A 22,069-nucleotide genomic window follows, 5' to 3' on the forward strand; every position below is an offset into this window, starting at 1 on the left:
AGGCTGAAGGCCAAAGAACACAGTTTTTATAAAGGTTGATAGATAAACAGTTGGCAGATCTACAGATACCTGCTGTGGCAGCATTAGTCTTTTTGGTGAGGCTACTGTTGGGAATAAAGGTAAATCTCCCAGAATTCATGAATCCATACACATAGTGACTTTCCTGTTGCAAAGCCTGACAGTTGTTTATTAAGGATTTGATTGCTTTTAAATATCACGATTCAAGCTAAATAAGCTTTTATCCATTAGGGAAGTTTTATGCACTAAGGTCAAGTATGAACTTGATGTAAAGCAGGATGAAGGTAGTTCATTGCACTTGATAGAGCAGATACTAGAAAAAAATCTTACAGTCTCTTACCACAGAAAGAAAAACAGCACAGCAGATGGCTGTTTAGATAGCTGGAGGTACAGCACTATGCACAAATCTTAATCAAGAATGAGGAGTCTGTCTTAATTTGGCTAAATTTGTTAATTTCCGTTTCAGCGCCGCTCAGCAACATTGGAGACCTCAGTAAGCCATTTGCATAGACACATAGTGAGAATCATCTCACTTAATTGTAGATAACTGTTAGATATCCAGATCTAAGCTGGTCACTATAAAATGCTTTTAGTTTGTGGCTGAATCGTTTTCGGGGACTCCTGTTCAATTTTCTAAAACAGACAAAAATATATCACCATGAGCTGTACTCATTTTGGCTGTGATAAAGTTCTTCACAGTAGCTTGTATGGGGCTGTGTTTTGGATTTGTGCTGAAAACAGTGTTGATGATAGCACAGGGATGTTTTAGCTATCGATGAGCAGTGCTTACACAGCATCAAGGCCTTTTCTGCTCCTGACGCTGCCTCACCAGCAAGGAGGCTGGGGGTGGGCAAGAGGTTGGGAGGGGACACAGACGGGACATCTGACCCCAACTGACCAAAGGGACATCCCATACCGTATGACATCATGCTCAGCAATAAAACTGGGGGTAGGTTGGCAGGGGGGCTGCTGCTAAGGGACTGGCTGGGCATCAGTGAGCAACTTTCATTTGCATCACTTGTCTTCCTTGGGTTTTATTTTCCTCTCTGTTATTTCTTTTCTCGTTTTCTTCCATTTTTTAAAAATTAATACTATTTCTTTTTAATTATTAAACTGTTTTTATCTCAACCCATGAGTTTCTTTCTCACTTTTACCCTTACACTTCTTCCCCCATGTGGTGGGTTGACCCTTGCTGGACACCAGGTGCCCACCAAAGTTGCTCTAACATTCCCCTCCACAGCTGGACAGGGGAGAGAAAATATAAGGCTCATGGGTCAAGATAAGGACAGGGATTGATCACTCAGCAATTACTGTCACTGGCAAAACAGACTCGACTTGGGGAAATTAGTTTAATTTATTACCAATCAAATCAGAGTAGGATAGTGAGAAATAAAACCAAATCTTCAAAAACACCTTCTCCCCACCCCTTCTTCCAAGGCTCAACTTTGCTCCCAATTTCTCTACCTCCTCTCCCTCAGCAGCACAGGGGGATGGGGGTTGTGGTCAGTTCATCACACGTTTTTTCTGCTGCTCCTTTCTCCTCAGGGGAAGGACTACTCACACTCTTCCCCTGCTCCAGTGTGGGGTCCCACCCATGGCAGACAGTCCTCCACAAACTTCTCCAACGTGAGTCCTTCCCATGGGCTGCAGTTCTTCACGAACTGCTCCAGTGTGGGTCCCTTCCACGGGGTCACAAGTCCTGCCAGCAAACCTGCTCCATCATGGGCTCCTCTCCACGGGTCCACAGGTCCTGCCAGGAGCCTGCTCCAGCCTGGGCTTCCTACAGGATCACAGCATCCTTTGGGCACACCCACCTGCTCCGGCCTGGGCTCCCCCACAGGCTGCAGGTGGATCTCTGCCCCACCACGGACCTCCAAGGGCTGCAGGGGCACAGCCTGCCTCACCATGGGCTGCACCACGGGCTGCAGGGGAATCTCTGCTCCAGAGCCTGGAGCACCTCCTCCCCCTCCTTCCTCACTGACCTTGGTGTCTGCAGAGTTGTTGCTCTCACACATTCTCTCTCCTCTCTCTCCCAACTGCTGCTGGAGTTGCGCAGGTTTTTCCCCCCTTCTTAAATACGTTATCCCAGAGGTGCTACCACCATCGCCGATGGGCTCGGCCTTGGCCAATGGTGGGTCTGTCTTGGAGCCAACTGGCATTGGCTCTGTCGGACACAGGGGAAGCTTCTGGCAGCCTCTTACAGAAGCCTGTAGGTCCCTTGCTACCACAACCTTGCCACATAAACCCAATACACCCCATCCCACCAGGGGTGGGGGGAGTCAGTGAGCAGCTGTGTGGTGCTTAGTTGCTGGTTGGGGTTAAACCACAGGAGATTAGACATCTAATTTACAGATAGCTCAGTTAAGGCAAAATAACATTCTACAGTCAGCATTCTATTAGAAGTCTTGGGAGAACATCTGGCTGCATTAAGAAAATTAAATAAGTGGCTTACATGTCTGTATTATCTGCATCATTAGTATTAATTTACAAAAATAGCTAAATATAAAACAATTTAATTTATGTACTGATCAAGTATATGTTTAATAGCTAGGGCATTTCCCCTCCAGTACACTTGTCACTGAATCACATGAATATCAAAGCTGGGAGGAAGCTCAGGAGATAATCTGGTTGAATCCCCGGCTCAAGCAGGGCTAACTTGAAAATTGTGACATGATGGTCAGGGCTTTGTCAGTCAAGTTCTGCACATCTCCAAGAACGGATGTTCCACAGCCTTTCTGAGCAACCTCTTCATGTTCCATTTTCAGCTTCAATTCACTGTCATAATGAAATGTTTTTTTATGTCCAAGAAGAACTCCTTTTGCTGCAAGTTGTTTCTGTGCCCTCAAATTCTCCTCACATGTGCCTCTGAGAAAAGTCTTTTCTTAACCCTCATGCAGTAGGTGAAGACAGCAATAAGCTTGTCCTTCTGCACTTGCCTACGTTGGTACACAGGCTTAGTCCATTATGGGTAGAAGAGCACGTGTCTTTGTTGAACATCATGAGAGTGGTTGGTCCTTAAGTCCAGCTTGTCAGGATGCCATTGAACAGGAGAACCTTAACCCTTGGTGTATCCACCACTGCTCCCCAAGTGTTGTCATCTGCTAACAGACTGTGGCTGCATTTCATCCCACCACCCAAGCTTTTAATAAAAATGTTAAACATATTGGCAACAGTATCTGCCCTGAGGAATGTCTAGTAACCGGCTGTCACTGTAGCATCATTATTCTTCAGGACCGATGATCCAGTCAATTTCCCACACACCTTCTAAGTCAACCCATCCAGTCCACCTCTCTTCAGTTTGGCTGCAAGGATACCATGTAAGCCTGTGTAAAAGTCCTGGCTAAGGACAGGAAAGATGACATTCTCTGCTCTCCTTCCACAAAAGGGAGGTAAATCAGTTTGTTAGGCAGAGTTTGCCCGGATGAAGTAATGATGGCTCTTCTCAATTGCCATTTTGTCCTTCACGTGTCTCAAAATGAAATTCATTTCCATAACCTCTAGGAATATGCTCTAGAGTTTTCCCAGGGACTGAGGTCATGTGCCACCTCAATCTCAAAGAATATAAGATACAATTTTCATTTGTTTTATAAACGCAAAGATGCTGATTTTACATCCCCCCAAAATAAGACATTTTTATATAGAATAACCTTTTACAGCTGTCTGAAAAATCTTTACTATTACATGATTTATATATACACTTTTATACATTTTGTCAGCTTTAAATATACAGAATAACAGAAAGCAAACTTTATTAATAAGTTTACAAGATAATCTTTTTTTAAAAACAATATATCTTCCTTCCTTTAATTTTAATGACAAAAGCTTCCGCGTGGTCAAGGATTCAAAAATGCATCCAAAATTTTCAGAGATGATTCATACAGGATTCTGAAATGGCATAAACCAGTGCATAACAGGATTAGATATGCTAAATGCTAAATCAATCCTGAGTATTTGATTCTCAGAGTACAGCTACCGCATGATTTCTGTGACCAGTTACTCCATATTAGTTTAAGTATTATATATGCCTTTACAAATTACTTTTGAAATAGCTGAGGTTTTTTCTTTCAACTTTCCCATTTTTCTGCTGATCATCTGTAGCTATAGGGTAGTCTGCAGCAAGCCAGTTTAAATTACTATGTCAATTCAAGCACATTTTCTAATATTTCATCATCTATTTAAAGAACCTACTAATTTTCTTCACAGTATTTTTACTTTTCTTTCAAACATAAACAGTCAAATCCTTTACCAATAATTCATATTCAGGCCATTTGTCATTCTTTTACTTTCTTCCTTTCTCCCTCCTTCTTCAGTCTTCATCATTTTTGCCCTCACCTGTGGCAACTTTTTTCCAAGCCTGAGCTTTCTATCTTATTCTTATTAGCAGCAGCCTCCTTGAGCTGCATATACAGCCCTTAGTCCCTTTCTGACTCTCTTTTGTCTCACATTACTCCCTAAACAATCCCAAAGGTCAGCTCTGAAATTTCCATTTGGCAGGCCTTTTTTATTTTCCTGCATTCCCTGACATAGTCACTCTCTAGCCTTCGTAGTTGCATTCTCACGCAACTTCTAACACTGCCCTAAAATATCCTCAAAAGACAAAAGTGGGTACTTTGGTCTTCTGTCAAAACATTATTTCACTGTTAACCACTACATCCTTCACATTACTTTTGTAAAAGATTCTGTCACCTGCATTTCTCAAGCATTTTTTTCTCCATATTTTTATTATTATACTCCTAGACTGATGCCCCAAACAGGCAAAGTTAGTCAGTCATTAATCATGATGAGTTAGGGCATTCATCATGAGACACCAGGACCTGAAATACAAGAGGCACCTCTGCATTTTCATAGCAGTATACTGGATGTTAGGGCTCCCCAAATTCAGACCACCATGGGGGTGTCACATGCTCCTCTTTATAGTGCAAGATGCTTTAAGCCATGATGGATCTCAACTGTCAAAATAAGCTAGTGTTATAATGTACTATAAAACTAATATAATTGGTTAAGTACTGTTGTTTTAGATACAATGCTACTTTGTATAAATTTTATTTTGTTACAATTTAAGACTAATAAAACGATAGATCTGTAATGTGGGACCATGTACCTGCAGCACACTGGACAATGAGCCATCATTCAGAATAACTGTATGCCTCCCCAAACACATTTAAGTCAGTTTTACCAGGTACCTTTCTACTGAACTTTTAGACAGGTGGCAGACAAATCATACACAAATTTATATTACAAAACAATTCAAAAATCATTATTTACAGATGCAATGAGAATGCAATAGAGTTTAGGAAGCTAGCTAAACGATAATACCAAAGAAATATCTTTCAGCACAGCCATTAGCTAAATTTAAATTCTACTGCCCACATATCAAAATGCTAATTAAAGTAAATACAAAATATTAAGTAAAAGGTATTATTATATGGCACATTTGGTTTTATAGAGCATGGAACATTTTTCTCTAGCCTCCAAATCACTGCATTGACAGCTTTATTCGCATTTTTTTGTTAGGCATAAATATCTGCATTATATAAACTAAACTAACGCATGTGTCATTACTCTTGAGGAAATTCTCTCAATATACAATATGTTGTCCAGAATTATTAAGTGCACTGAACAGCATTTTTAAAATAATGGACCCGCAGGGCCATCTTAAACTGCTAACTCAGCTGAAGAGGGAAGACTAAATTACAATGAAAAGTTTTGCTTCTAAAACAGTGCAACAATTCCTTGTTTAAGGGCACCACTTTAATTACTACACAAGACAGTATTTTTACTTTTTTCTTTCTTTGCTAATATGTAATAGATTACTTCTAAGTCTAAATTTAAGATGCTGGCACAGAATGCCAAGTCTCTTGGGAAATTAAAGAATGTCACTGTTTCCTGGTATACCTGGGTATTAAATAAAATAATCCCTCAAGGAGTAATTATGCAATAATGCATTCAGAAGCAAAAAGTAATAATACTATTAAGTATGAGTTAAAAAACCAGTAACATATTTTAGCACGCATCAGTGCAGCACTGTGCGTTATAAGATTGTGCTCAAAGTAATGATCAGAGATCTAGCTTGCAGCGTACCACAACTAAAATTCTAGTGTTTGGCAAGTAGAGCAGGATGATAAAATAGTTTACAAAGAACAGGGCACATTTCAGACTGTTAGTTATACATCAGCACACTAGCACTGGAGCGTGACACGTGGCACGTCAGAAACACTAGAGGCCCAGCCCGGTCCAACATTATGTCTATCTGAGAAAGCACAAACACACTTTAAATTAGTCAAGCAAAACATGATCAGTGAAGAACTTCCTCCTAACATTTTTTCAGCATTAATTCTTTTAACCTTCTGGAGAGGAAAAGTCCCCAACAGACCTGTACAAATATGAATCCTCCCAAATTCTGCAAAGCTGTGTGATAGCTTCTGAATTTTGTTATCATTTTGCAATTCTGATTCTTGTTAAAAATACTTCCCATCATCATGTTCATATTCATAATTTTTAATTTCATCTGCAACTATCTCTTAGTTTTATATTACACAAAGGTAGCCTTTCATATATCACAAAATCAAAACACTGTGTAGCATCTTATGCTCTTCATCTGCCCCATCTTCTAGGTTGATTTGTCCCTGTTCACTGGGCAGAGATGATCATATAGATTCATAAAGCAATTATCTGTGTTCTTACTGAAATTTATAGTCAGTAGTGCACTCAAGTGGCAGCAATTATTCATTTTAATGTGCCTATTTATTTAATCATGTTAAGAATTGCTTTAATTTCTCAGCCTTTTCTACTGTCTTGATTATAAGAAGTGTAAACTGAATCATGATACTCTGCTGCTCACCTTTCTTTTCCAGATCATTATTATTATTTTTAAAAATATTCTAGTGGAACACTTGCCAACCCAACATTAAATGATTTCATGCCAAAAAAAAAAAAAAGTTCTTTGTTTATTTTTCTTTGTTTCTAAGCTAGGTCCCAACTAAAAGAAATTTGTTCACAGCCGAGCAACTAAAACAATCTACCCAGGAAGCAGAGTCACTCTGAGTTTTAGAAGTCCAATTATGTAGTGAAGTATTTTTTTAAAATAAGATATTTTTTGGTTCTTTACCAATTTTATGTTACATAAGCACAATTCCCTCTGTGGAAACCACTCAAAATCTTGACAGCAAAATTTCTGTTTTCTGTTTGCTCATTGCAGGGAGGAAATGGAACTGAAGGGTGCACTGGTTTTGATTCCCTCCCCCCCCCCTTTTTTTTTTTTTAAAATTAAATCTCATAACTGAAGTGGCTCATATATACCATAAAACTTTCTGGTCTAGTTCTTAAGATTATTTATCTCTTTAAATAATAGTAACATAATACCCTTTTGGCTCTGATTTAATAGCAGATTTAAATGAATAAATGCATATTTTGATAGCAACAACCCAGCTACTCTATTGTATTGTCCTGAATATCAGGCGTTTTTTTTCCCCTGGAAAAATCCAATTTACCTTCTGCATTTCTGAACCACTTCCAATCGGATATTTACTGTACAGCCTTCTAAAGTTGTACCACTGCCAGAACACTTAGTGTAGCTGTTGGGCTTCTCGATACAACTCAAGTGCAAACTCTAAGGATTCAAAGTATCATAACAGGAAAGTGATATAGCCCATGTGGCCTCCTTGATAAACTGTGTTATTTTTCATACAGTAGCATCTCATTACTTTAGTATTGGCTTTAAATTTGTGACAGCAATTCAGTCACAGCACAGTGCCAAAGGTCTATGTCTAGTCACTACACTGATGGAGAAAAACATGCCTGAAGCTAGTGATCCACAGGAAGAGTGTGCTGTGGAAGTGTGCTTAGGTCTGAAGGGCCATGCAAGAAACTCTTGAGTAAAGTGAAGTGGGTTTGTTTTGGTTTGGTTTTTAATTTAAAGTCTGTCTACTCTACACCCATTGAAGAATTAGAGACTGCAAAGGCCTCAATGTTCAGGCCACTGTGATGCATTACTAACCTTTCTCAGTATTTTTGGATAAATGTCCATAACCATAGTCTGTTTTCTTCATATTCTATGTTTGTGCTTTTTAATGTCTACTTTGCATGTTTTCTAACCCCAAGGGCAGTTCAATAACTAGGCTGAAATCAAATGTTAACAAATTTTTAGACTTAAGCAAGTTAGAGACACTTAAGGCTAAAGCATTCATCATGGTTGTCTATCTTAGGCAGGTCTGAAATAAATGATTGCAAATACAATGTAGTCAATCACTTTCAAGATACTTATCCCAAAAGATCTGAAAGTCAACCAGATATGACACCTAAATCCCAAAAAAGAGCAAAATAAAATCACCTGTGGAAAGATCTTAAAGTCATTGTTATATTCAGTTAAATTTCTACCATCTGCATAGGTATGGATTCATATGCTTAATAGCAAAACGTGGGAGAAAAACCTAGTAATAAGAAATAATGAATTCAGAGTACTTGCTTTGTTCTACACCTGCTGCTACCAGAACTGTTTTTCAGAAATGAATCCTGCAATATACTGGACCAGGTCATAACACATTCAAATTAAATGGAAAAAACGTCCCCTGCCCTGAGTTTCAATAAGGCCAAATGCCGGGTGCTGCCCTTGGGCCACAACAAACCCCAGCAGCACTACAGGCTTGGGGAGGAGTGGCTGGAGAGCTGCCAGTCAGAGAGGGACCTGGGGGTGTTGATTGACAGCCGGCTAAATATCAACCAGGAGCATGCCCAGGTGGCCAAGAAGGCCAATGGCATCCTGGCTTGTATCAGAAATAGCGTGGCCAGCAGGGACAGGGAAGTGATCTTACCCCTGTACTCGGCACTGGTGAGGCCGCACCTCGATTACTGTGTTCAGTTTTGGGCCCCTCACTACAAAAAGGACATTGAATTACTGGAGCGTGTCCAGAGAAGGGCAGTGAAGCTGGTGAAGGGTCTGGAGCACATGTCGTATGAGGAGCGGCTGAGGGAACTGGGGGTGTTTAGTCTGGAGAAGAGGAGGCTGAGGGGAGACCTCATCGCCCTCTACAACTACCTGAAAGGAGGTTGCAGAGAGCTGGGGATGAGTCTCTTTAACCAAGTTACAAGTGACAGGACAAGAGGTAATGGCCTCAAGTTGCACCAGGGAAGGTTTAGACTGGATATTAGGAAGCATTTCTTTACAGAACGGGTTGTTAGGTGTTGGAATGGGCTGCCCAGGGAGGTGGTGGAGTCCCCATCCCTGGAGGTGTTTAAGAGTAGAGTCAACATAGCGCTGAGTGATATGGTGTAGTTGAGAACTGTCAGTGTTAGGTTAATGGTTGGACCGGATGATCTTCAAGGTCTTTTCCAACCTAGATGATTCTGTGATTCTGTAAATATGTAAAGATTGCAATCACAGCAAACATATGGGCAGGAAATTTAATACTGGGCTGGGCTCGATACCTCACATTTTTTTTTTACCCACTATTTTAAACCTTGCAATCAATCAGAACACTCTAACTGCATTATGTAAGTACAAAACACAGCCAATTATTGCAGAGAGGGTATAGGAGGGGTTAGTGTTCATGTCGCACAGCACATTTACCTTTCAGTGCTGCTAGATTCTTGTGTGGCAGCATCCTTGCATGTTATCAGTTTCCTCTGAATGGCAGGTGCAATATCCTTTAGAAGTGAAGTTCTGTGCCTACCTATTTGAAACAAGATTATGATGAAAAGTTGGACAAAAATAATGATTTATCAAAAAAACCCCTGCGTATTTTCATAGTATATTTTTTAACAAAAGATTGTTTAATGAAAGATTAGATATTAGATTTTCACTGTCCTGGATTAATTACTGTGTATTTCAGCAAATCAGAATACAGAGATGAACCCTATGAGTTAGCAGACAGTTGTGTTTTTAAACTCACTACACAAAGATTGAAAATCCAAAGCTTAACAACATAATTTACAGATGATATAATCTTAAATTCTGTAGAAAAATGGTAACTTAACAGGATGAAGAAAAGTGCCTGTTGAATTGTATAAGAACTCAGCTTTCAAAATGTAGCACATAAAAAAGGAAGGAAAGAAAAAAAAAAAAGGACAAAAATGGTTTGACTGACCTTTAATTATAATCACAATGGAGAGAGTAGCTGTTAGACTAAAAATCCCTTCAATTTCTTCCGAGAGAATGCATTCCATTAATTCATTTAAGAATGACCTAACGAAAAAACAAAGCAAAAATACGTTATACATCATGTTTCTTTCAAAACAGAGCTGAAGAAGTTTGTGACTATGCTACCCAGCCACCATAGCTTCAAAGATACCATGCAGGACAAAGCAGTGGTTATTGGGTAATTGAAGACTACATGCTGCTTCTGGAACTGAGAATATCTGAGTTAGCAGAATGGTAAACTGCTTGGGAAGAAAATAAAAAAGTTTGTACACAGAATCAGTAGCTGTTAAGAAAGAGCTCGTGGACTATTCTGAGAAAGTCAATCCATGAAAAACACTACTTGTGGAATTTAACTCTCATGAACTGTAGTGAAATTTCTAACTAAAATGTCTACAGAAGTTTAAAAAACCCCAACATTCTATGACTCCTATAGTTTGTTAGTAATTACTCATGCCCTTAAAACTATTACTACTTCTAGCCTGATTAGAAACTGGAGTTTAATTAACACTTTGGTCTAAAATGCTTATCTTTTAAAAATTCAAATAGATGGGTTTCTAATTACAAAACAGTGAAGAACGTTTACAACTAAATATAGCCCCGAAACACTTCCAAACTACATTTTAGATGTTGAAAGTATGGACGGACTAACAGAATCAAAACAACTGTTCATTGCAAAGTCTGAGATAAATACTAGCTCAATATGTGTCTCAAGAGATTCACTTTTAGCAAAAGATGATAGTATTACCAGGAAACTGTAGAGGTGTTTTGGGACATGTATCAAGTCAAAAAGAATGAAACAAGGGAGGCAAGGAAGAGGTCCAGCAACCAAACTAAACTGCAGTATGGAATAAGGCAATACTACAGAATGAAACCACTAATTGCTCATTATAGTTTTTATGGTAAAAATAACAAATTTAACTCAACAGCAATTTTCAAACACAGAGAAAAATAAAAGAACAAGAGGGATAAAGCAGGAAATGGACAAGATCTGTAATCCTCATACTCCTCAGAGCACAAAACTAAATGTTCTGTGAAGAACTAAAGAGGAAACTGAGAGCAGTAGATGTTACAATAACCTCCTGTAAAATATTTCAAAATACCTTTGGTAATATTTTTATCTGTTACCAAAACTGAACACCATAAATACCCAGTTAATTGTTCATTAGGCTTTTATTGTGTGAAGATCTCAGAACAAAATATGCAGTTAAGAACTAACCTCCACTAGTGATTCAGTAAATGAGCTTTGTAGAAGCTCAAATATTGCTTCGAAGAGCTGAGAAAGATGAAACCTCTTTAGATTCTGAAATAAGTATTATGAAGTTGCTCATGCATTGCATTAATTTTATTATATCATTGTGGACTAATCTGACCAAGTATTGATTCCATTTCATATTGCTCTTAGAATGCTGATAGTATTCAAATCAGAGTTTGACTTTATTGTTATCACTGTTTAGGTCAGTAAGCACACTCTTTAGTTCCATGAAGGAACACTGTAATTTTATTAACCTGTAATAAGACTCAATGCAGCTGCCTTTCCCCACCTCCCTCTCAACAAGGGTCACATGAGCCTGCAGGCAAAGATAAACTAGAAGAGAACAATAAGTTATTTACAAAGTCATTTGAGAGAGAAGTAATTTGTTCCTATATAGATAGTTCCCTACTAAAGGAAAGGATACTCACACAATTGGTCAGATAGTGCCAAGTCACTCAGTATTATCACTGATACGGGAACTGAAATTCAGTGCTAGAGATTGACTAATTAGTAACTGAAAACATAACAGAAATTGCAGAACCTGGTGCAAGATGATTGTGTGTTCACAGAACAGAAGCCTGCATCAAATTCTGTAATGTCAAAGGCTTTCACAGTGGCATGGAAAGATGATAATTTCTGAGATACTGAATGATTTACTACTGGACTCTGATTATGGCCTATCAATACAGATTAAGAAAGGAAAACAGCCTTAAAAGTAGTCTCAGTCCTGAGGCACCAGTGGAACCAGATGTAAATTATCTCCCGACTTAGATCTTTGCACCAAAAAGATAAATACCAGAAGATAGATACATGTTTATCAAAGTATTCATAGAAACAATCTGGTCCAAACCAGCAGTTTTCTCTGTCAAGAACTGACAAGATTCTCCTTGACTAATACAAGAAAAAGTTTCAGAGGAATTCATTGAATTTCTGCATCTCTTTTCAAAAGAGATGTGTAAAATAATTGTGTTACACTAAAAGAGAGTGCCTTGATGGACAGCTAGCTGCTGCCTCACAGAAGAACAAGTTTTGAATTAGGAAACCTATTGCTGGACTCTCTGGAGCCCTTTGGTTTGCAAGTTCAACTAGAACTTGAGAAGGATTGAGAAGAAAAAAAACAACTCATGACAGCAGAGACAGGAATATTCAGTGCCTGTCAGATGAGAAAGTTAAGAATAGGAGCTAGTTGCGATAAGTCATGGAGAATGACAGTACTTCTAAGGAATACACATTAGCCCCTTGATCATTTAAAAAAGTCTGGGGTGTATAGTCATGTAAATAAAAATTGAATATGAACAAACTAAGCAAAATGAAATTCACTTGTGACAATTTTACAAGATATTCAGGCTACCCACTAAATACAGCAAATTAAAAAAACAGTTAATTTTTAAAAAAGATAATGACATAACCCCACTTTTGGGAGCTTTTAGGATTCAGATGATTTAAAACTATTTTGAATTTTGTGATTTTAATACAGCTATAGTACATTCATCACCTCATTGCAGACATTCTATTAAAGAATTAATGCTATTAATTGTAAATATTTTATCTCATCTAATTACTTTTATATCGAGGGGACTAATATTTATAAGTATCTTATGAAAGAAACAAGGCAAGATGTATGATTAAGGAACTCATTTAGATGAACAGTCTTGTAAATAAGAAGCACTCTTAGAAGCAGTCAAAAACATGGAACGAATCCCTCTAACAAATACCTACAAGTAATATGACCAGAGAAAGGGATTATGAAGTAGTGCAAGTAAATTTAGTAAGCATCTAATTCCTCAAAATTTGTTTGAATTTAGAAATTAAAACTTTATTGACAACATGTAAACTGTTCTGCATTAGCAACAACCTTGGACAAATTAATGTAGAAACATTTACCTGACAACATTAACTGACTTCATAATTATGGCCATTAAACTGCTTGAAAGAGGAGGAAGGTCTGACATAGTCTTTGGTATAGTTAAGCCTTCACTGGAAGCCTAAAAAACGAAAAAAGTCAACAACTGTTGTAGATCAAGAAATATATGTATGCAGAAAACATTGAAGGAAATCTGTATTTCAATAATTAGACTATCCAAGACCTATTCTTAAATAATTAGAAGAAATATTCATGTGTGTTCTTTGAACAGCCTTAATCCAATTGTCTTGTATCCAAATAAACAAAACATATTTAAATTAGAAAGGCTAAAACTAAAACAAATAAACAGTATTTGTATCAAGGCAAATATTCTCCACAGTTGTTCCGAACAGAAGTTTCATTTTTCTACACTGTTGGTCACTATTTATAAAGATACACCCCACTAAACACAAATGAGTATCCCTTGTGTCTCCAAGTTTAAGTGTGCATAAGTAATTTCTAAAAATAACTTGGGTGACAGTGATTTCCTGATTCCCTGCGTCAGCTCTTTTTGGTATCAAGTTCTAGCTAAATACCTGGCTTGCTATTCAGAACTGAATTTTGATTTACTAGCACAGTAACCTGAGGGCAGGGAAAACCCCAGCTCAGATGACTTTCTGGCAATGAACATTCATAATCTATGAGTATGAATCTGCAGTATCATTGAAGACCATAAACTTCTACTCTGTGGCATCTGTAAAGAGCATGCTTTCATCTCAGAGCCCCTCAGCTGATACATTAATATTTGCAGGTAGATCTCTGGTATTGTTTCCATTCCTTCTGTAACACAGAATCTTAGAAGCAGCTCTGTTGTACTCGGTACTTTCTGGCAACCGCTTATTTCTGACATATCTGGCAACCACAGTAAGAGTACAGCCTCTGCTAAAGAACCTCTGCTCTTCTTTTTTAGTTCTCAAAGCTTCCAATCTTGCTAGCCATATTTGCTCCTAACACTACATGCATTTGGAACATGCATTGGGAATGCTATCCTCCTCCTCCAAAGACAGTAATGGTTCCTTGGACTTTTAGCGCATACAATAACCTCTACCTATATATTCTTTTCAGTATTAGCTTCTTTCTTTACTTTCCAAAGAAACTCAGATCAGATATTTGGAAACCCTCTAGACAAAAACCAGAGGAACCAAAAAAGATGCAGTATGAGAAATGGATCTGTGTAGAAGCAAAGAATGCGTAAGTGATCAGTGCCAAGCAAGACATCAACTTGCTTTGGAACAGGATTACAGAACCTTATGGGACAGTTCCAGAATAGGGCACTGGAATTTTTCAGAGACCAGTGGTTCACTTCTGAAGTTCCCTAATGCTGGGTGAGAGAAAGTGAGGTAGGTTTAGGACAAGCTCTATTCCTCCTCATTTCCCTGAGTTGTTATTGCTGAGCACAACATCGTATAATATGGAATATGCCTTTGGTCATTTTGCGTCAGCTGCCTCAGCCGCAGCCCCTCTCAGTCTCTTGCCTGCTTACTGTTTCTTAGGTCAGGGTGTGAAGGGAAGAGGAAAAGCCTTGACACTCTGTAAGCACTGTTCAGCAGCAGCCAAAACTAACTGGTGTGTCCTCAACAATGTTTTAACCACAAATTCAAACCACAGGGACTGCTGTGAAGAAAGTTAACTCCTTCCCAACCAGACCCAGCACAAAACCACATAGAGATGATATCTGAAAAACCATGTTGTTAGCCTCCAACACTGCCTAGTTTCTAAATTCTTCTGTCCGGGGCAGATAGTGAACTAGGTATCAGGACAACTCTGTTCTTACACGGCTGTATTCATAAATCTGAGAGATGCACAGTAATATCAAATTATGGCAAATAACATTCCCTGTTTGTTCCATGCCAACACACACAAAATCTTCATCTGGAGTACAAAGATCACACTTTCTGAACATAGCTCCATTGTTCCAACATGACATTTAAAAAGCAATAACTGTTAAAAAAAAAAGTCAGCATTAACTTTACCTTCTGTAGCACATAATTTATCTCTGCTACTATTGCAGCCAGGAGAGTAGAGAGTACACCTTGGTGAACTGCTGGACAAGATGAATGCCAGCGCTCGACTGCGTGTATAAATTCTCCAAGAGGCATTTGAATAGAGTGAATCAACTAAAACCAAAGAAAAACAGATCAGTTTTTTCAGATTGCTTGAGTATAACTGAGATATTTCAGCATGCTTCTCTGTGAAGAAGTGCAGATCACACCTTGAAAGCTATTGAGGTACTCTATTCACCTGGGATCAGAGGAGGAATCAGCAACACATTTAGAAAGTCTACTCATAAATTTGGGAGAAACAAACAAAACAATGGTTGTAACAAAAAAGAAATTAATGTTTTTCAGAAGTCCTGAAAAGCCGACCATCAAAGTTTCCAGAGTGATCCACCTGTCTCACTACTATCTAGTCTCTGCACAAGAAGCTAACTTCTGTGAAGACAGGAGGTTCTGAAGAACTTTAGGACATCATACATATTTTGAAGCTGATATAATTCAGGCTGAAAGAAATAAATGAAATAACGACAATTTTTCCTCCCTCTGAAGATCATAATATATATAATCGAATTTTTTGCTCTGGATTGAGAAAGTTCATTTCATTGCAGATAAGTTTCATAACTTATGAGTACAAGGGTAATTCAGGATCATTGGTAACAGAATGCATTGTTCTCCAATTTACTAGTTTTTCTGTCATGATGAGACTAACAATGAATTAAAAAAAAACATTGGTAACAAGGAAATGTAGAAAATTTAACAGAAAATCTAATCAGATGTCAACTTGAATAACAACCTCAAAGTGACTAACATATTTGCGTAAAAAGTACGGATTCATCTACACATTAGGTAGCAATTTCAAGTGTAATACGATACCTGAATCCCTTCTTCCTGTTGTTTCTTGAGTCTATGTGCCACACATTCTAAAACTTTCTGGAAGATGGTCTGTACATCATGGAAGAGATTTGGCACTTCATCTGTCTCAGTATTCTGAGTTATAGAAGCTTCAATAATTTCTTTTAGAACATACAGTAACACTGGAGCACAAAAGCCACCTCTCTCTAGAGAAAGAGATAAATACCACAATATAAAAAATTGTAATGAGATATTCTTCAGGTACAAGCTTAGAATGAAACTCAGTTATGTACCATAAATAGGTATAGTTTACAAGTGTAGATGATCTATTTAGTTTCTGAGCATCCTTAGCTGTATAAATGCAGTGTTCCTTCCAGCCCTTGAAGTATAGGGATTAAAATCGCAGATTTCTTCAGGAATGGAGCTCTAATTCTGTCTGTACTTTCCAAATATGAGTCAAATTTAAAGAGTGCTACAATGTTGTCTCCTAAGGCATATATACATATATCAATATACATGTCAACATACACATATTACTTTATATATATATATATATATTAAACCCCACTTTTTTATATATAGAGAGAGAAAACCCCTGAATTACATAGTAATAACTGGAATCTAGGAGCAAGGAAGAAACATTAGTTATCAACAGTGACATGGTTCCAGGTTGGTTCTCTGCTTGTTTTCAGTTTTCTGAAAAGCTGCTGTGACTTTTGACCATATTATTGGTACTAGTTAGCATAAGTTATAAATATTTTTTGAGAAACAGACTCCAAAAAGCTAAAAGCAACAGTTCTGCTAAGAAAAGTCAGCTAAGTATCTATGGAGATGCTGACGTTAGTACAAAATATCATACCTGTTTGTATAACTGAAAGAGCCATATCTAAAAGGTGTGCTTGAAACGTGAGATTTCCAAAGCCAACCATTATGACATCTTTACATACTGTCAGGTAGGTCTAGAAAAGAGATGCAAAAGTATATGAGAAACAAAATTTATGTAAAATAACCATTCAGTAAAACTTAGACATAATAAAACCCACGAAATCTTAGCCAAGTTGCCCTGAAAGCTGGTGCATCTCCTTGGAGTTAGTTGGTTCGCAACCTCTGAAAAACCAGACTTCCAAACAGTTCTCCAAATACTTCCATTGACCTCTCCTCCAGTGAACAGTTTCTCAAAAGGCAGTAAATCCCCTATCTTTTTTACTCAGGCTCAGATCAGAGGCATTGTTACTTAACATTTACCAAGGCAGAATATGACATCTGTACCTATCTTGATTAGCAAAATTAAAAACAGCATACAAAAAGAGCTTTTCCCTACAGACACACACGGTACATACTAAACAGATTATATTACTAATGTATAGACAGAGTAGAGAATTTATGTATATAAAGTATACATATATATGTATATAAGTCTATGTATACATGAGCTGGGTTGTTCAAGGCCACTGATGGTGACTAAAGTTAGTCCAAATCTTTCCTTTGACCAAAATCTGAAAGGACCCATAGCTCAATGCTAAAATCCACCTTAGGTTAAGTGATATGTCAGGGGAATGTAACAGAAGACAATTCAAAACTAGGTAAAACAACCCCCCCCATTATACAATGAAATGCTTTCTGTGAGGGGCAAATGAAGATACGGGGTAAGGGGCACTGTCAGTGATGACACTGGGGTTTGTGTCTGAGGCCTACCAGCCCCACTCAACAAATCAGTGGCCTAAAGAGAACGGCCCCCCAGTGAATCCCAGTGCCCATGACAGCAAGTGCAAAATTGAGTAACAGAGCAAAGCAGAGAAGGAAGGGTGAAATGGGAAGAATGGGATGTATCATGGGGAAAGTGCTAAAGAAATGTAAGCAAAAAAAGAAGAGACACCCCAGTTCCCTCTCATATACAACAGTATTAAAGAAGCAACTGTAATTGTTGTGTTATTATGGATATTTTGGGACAAACTAGATCCACTTTTAATGCCAGCATTGTTACCAAATATACACTCCAAAGAATTAAAAAGCACAATCAATCTCATTCCAATAAAAAACAGTATATAAGGTGAGAAGCATACAGGAGCTGCTTAACAAGCATGTGGCTTATTAGAGGAGATGCAAGAGGCCTGGATTCAATTCTTGACTTCCAGACAAGTCACATCAGTCTTTACACCTCAGTTTCTTCTCTGGAAATAATGAGGCAAATGGACTTTAAGATCTAGTAGTAAAGATCATTGTGTTTCATTATTGGCTAGTAAAGTATTATGTCAGATGGGTCTACAGTGACAAATACCTATCTTAATTGCTTATCAATAAAGTTTCATTTTCATTTTGTATTCAAAACTAGGAAATTGATCATAAACATTCTGGTAATACTCATAAAGATTCCTTATTTTCTGTATTGTCTTTCTATAAGGTTTAGTTTTGTACCTCCACGCTTTTGAAAAATAGCCACAGAAGAGTTATGATATGCATACTAAATTTTTTATTCAGAGAGAAGAGACAATAGCATATAAAACACACCAGAAACCTGTACCAGGAACAACTACAACACTTGTTTGAGTTTACTGTCTCTTTAGACTTTTCAAAAAGCCATTTGGCTGCAGCAGTGAGGTTTAGTATAAGACTGACCTCCTCATTATTAAATTCCCAGGTAACTCACACCCTACGTCTCTGCTGACTTCCAAACATAGGTTCTATGGGACTCAGCACTAGAATGAAGCATACTGAATTCCTCAAGGTATAATTTCAACTATTTCTTTTGGGAAAGCAGGAAAGAAAGAAAGGAAGGAAGAAAGCAAGCAAGCAAACATGATTAGATCTAAATCCTCTCTCATAATCAGACCATCTTCCTGATCCTCTAAGTCATCCTCTATTGTGCTATTCAACACAATGTATGCAGCTGCAGTCATTCTGTCATTTCCCGGATCTTCTACGCTACAGAACAGGCTACTAAGTGCTAGCATACCACGCAAGTATACCCTTGTCTTCAGCAACTAATTTTCTTCTCATTTTCAGAACTGAGATTCAGCGACAATCTTAACTCTATGCTAAGGCACTTTTCATAAAGCAGCATAAACATTACCTTTATTTAATATGGGGGATGAGAGACTGAGGACAAGAATTACTTGTTAGAAACCTAAAATTTGGGAGAGCCAGGTTACATCACCTGCTGTGCTAGAAATTTCTTGAGTGGGCATTTTCACACGTGTGAAACATAAAACGTGTTCCATCCTCTCACTTCAACAGATATAATGAGAATATATATTATGCACTGGTAGTTGAAAAAATTCTAGATAAAAACAAGGTATTGTTGACTCCAACTACTTCATTTAATTGCTAGGATATGTGCAATTACATTTATATATTTTTGCATTTATAAAATATAAAGGTTACAAGTAAACTCAAAGTGATTTTAAAAAGAGTATGTGATTTTAAGCAGTCAAAAGAATAGCAAAAGCAAAAACTGTAACCTCAAAACAGTCAGGACTGTGTTTCATTAGCTCATTCGCTTGCTGCGCTCCAAAAACACCACTGCACTATGTTTGTCAGTATACAGTTCCTACATATACGGCTTTTCAGATTAGCAGTAGTTTGACTTGTATTATAAGAAACCTCTAACCTGGGTAATTAATTCAGAAACACTACTGTTTTTTGAAATGCCATCCTCTTGATCACTTGCTAGCATAAAAGGTAAAACTTGACTTTCTATCCAAGCACCTGTCTCCTTCAGAAGTGAGAGATAATCTTTTCCTTCTTCAGAAAACTGGAAGAAAAAAAAAAAAGTAGTTTACCAATTGTCTTTCCAATTCTTTTAGAATTTCCTTATACTGTCAGCTGGTTTATACTGAAAAAAGTTCATGCTGAAAAGATATAACCATACCTTGTTCTGAAGATGAATACTCAACCTGCAAAAGAGGCTGAAGGCTCTTAGGCCAGTTGCTTGATTGCAGCTACCAGAACCTGCATCAGTTGCTTTCAGAATTGAGACAAGAACTTCCTGAAATATCAAGGTTTACATTTATATTTTCCAGAAAATCCTTTCAAATGTTTCTTTTCTCAACAGCTTTAAACAAAAGATTTAAAGAAAAAATAAAATAAAAAATCCTCAAACCGAAGAAACCAGCAGGCATAGTTTCATTTACTTTCATTTTGCAATGCCATAACTTATTTTTAGACTACTCCTTATATGTACATTGTTAAATCAGGTCACCTAAAACTGCTCAACACTAGATCACAAAAATTTTGAGACACCTAAAAATGACAAGCTGGTTAAAATCTGCCATCTATAAACAATTCTGAACTAATATACTTCTACTTTAGAACATTTGTTAGAAGTACAACTCAAAAGAAAAACTTTTTTATAGAGGGGAAGAGGGGATCATGAATCTTATTTATTTATTCTTGCAGGCCTTTAATTTGACTCAGGCAATATATGATGTTATGCACTCTTTCATAAGACTGTTTATGACGAGGAAAATACTACCTTTGCAGCACTGAGAATTTTCAAAAGCTTCTCCAGTTTCTTTTTAGGAACAGAAAGTAGGCAATCACGATTAACAGGATGAGTCAATAAATATTCAATGTAATCAACTGCTAATTCTGGCTTCGATTCCTGTGTTACACGGACACGTACTCTTCGTTCAGACGTTTGAATACTCTAACCAAGAAGAAAGCACAAAACCAGTACAATAGTGTTAGTATCTTACTTTACAACTAATTCCAAAGCAGAATAATATGGCATTAAACAGGCTTCTTCTATTAAAAAAAAAGGCATGATGCCTTTATGTAATTAGAAATTCCTTAATTCTTTGATCTATGCAAATGCACACCTTTCTTGGGGTTAGCGTGTCAGACAACCAATCACAGGCTAATTCCATAATATGTCCCACTTGACCCCAGCGACACATGCAGTCTATCAGGGATGAATATTTGTTTTGGTCAGCTCCACTGTCAATATTTCTGAGTCTGGAGATCACACCACAGCTTAAAAGAGAACAAACAAACACACAAAGAGATGCATTACCTTTACATCCATAAGTGCAGAAATAATTCAAAGAAAGTCAACAGGTATAATACCAAAAAAGATCCACCAGTGGCTCAAAGACATATTTGCACCTCACAAATTTTACTAACTTATCAAATTTGTTGAGTGGATTAATTTATCTAAATGGGCATTTAATACATCAAGTTGTGGAAAAATTAACAAATACAGTCAAGAAGAGATATTTGTCATTCATATTTTGATTTTAAAATAGTACCTGAATGTAGGAATAGCAGCAGGGGGCATAAAGGATGCCAGAATAACCAATGGAGCCATGCAACGCTCATCCTAGGATAAAAAAAGTATAATACGTAATCATAGAATCACAGAATCATCTAGGTTGGAAAAGACCTTGAAGATCATCCGGTCCAACCATTAACCTAACACTGACAGTTTCCAACTACACCATATCACTCAGCGCTATGTCGACTCTACTCTTAAACACCTCCAGGGATGGGGACTCCACCACTGCCCTGGGCAGCCTATTCCAACACCTAACAACCCGTTCTGTAAAGAAATGCTTCCTAATATCCAGTCTAAACCTTCCCTGGTGCAACTTGAGGCCATTACCTCTTGTCCTGTCACTTGTAACTTGGTTAAAGAGACTCATCCCCAGCTCTCTGCAACCTCCTTTCAGGTAGTTGTAGAGGGCGATGAGGTCTCCCCTCAGCCTCCTCTTCTCCAGACTAAACACCCCCAGTTCCCTCAGCCGCTCCTCGTACGACATGTGCTCCAGACCCTTCACCAGCTTCGTTGCCCTTCTCTGGACACGCTCCAGTAATTCAATGTCCTTTTTGTAGTGAGGGGCCCAAAACTGAACACGGTAATCGAAGTGCAGCCTCACCAGGGCCGAGTACAGGGGTAAGATGTACACGTACAGGTA

At 37.9% G+C, this 22,069-nt stretch overlaps 1 protein-coding gene across 1 annotated transcript in view; it reads right to left on the reverse strand.

The window, feature by feature from the left end:
• Nucleotides 1-3,679: 3,679 nt before the first annotated feature.
• Nucleotides 3,680-22,069, reverse strand: part of NCAPG2 (non-SMC condensin II complex subunit G2) — a 52,209-nt gene continuing 33,819 nt past the window's right edge. Inside the window, exons 17-28 of the mRNA XM_074831709.1 lie at nucleotides 21,404-21,474; nucleotides 20,975-21,128; nucleotides 20,629-20,802; nucleotides 20,026-20,142; nucleotides 19,765-19,908; nucleotides 17,017-17,116; nucleotides 16,179-16,363; nucleotides 15,282-15,425; nucleotides 13,290-13,390; nucleotides 10,101-10,198; nucleotides 9,584-9,686; nucleotides 3,680-3,903 (exon numbers count right to left, since the gene is read on the reverse strand). Of these exons, the coding sequence (XP_074687810.1) occupies nucleotides 3,852-3,903; nucleotides 9,584-9,686; nucleotides 10,101-10,198; nucleotides 13,290-13,390; nucleotides 15,282-15,425; nucleotides 16,179-16,363; nucleotides 17,017-17,116; nucleotides 19,765-19,908; nucleotides 20,026-20,142; nucleotides 20,629-20,802; nucleotides 20,975-21,128; nucleotides 21,404-21,474 (1,443 nt within the window). The 3' untranslated portion in view covers nucleotides 3,680-3,851. The remainder of the gene's footprint in view (nucleotides 3,904-9,583; nucleotides 9,687-10,100; nucleotides 10,199-13,289; nucleotides 13,391-15,281; nucleotides 15,426-16,178; nucleotides 16,364-17,016; nucleotides 17,117-19,764; nucleotides 19,909-20,025; nucleotides 20,143-20,628; nucleotides 20,803-20,974; nucleotides 21,129-21,403; nucleotides 21,475-22,069) is intronic.

The sequence above is a fragment of the Strix aluco genome, chromosome 1 (genome assembly GCF_031877795.1).
Source record: "Strix aluco isolate bStrAlu1 chromosome 1, bStrAlu1.hap1, whole genome shotgun sequence".
NCBI lineage: Eukaryota > Metazoa > Chordata > Aves > Strigiformes > Strigidae > Strix > Strix aluco.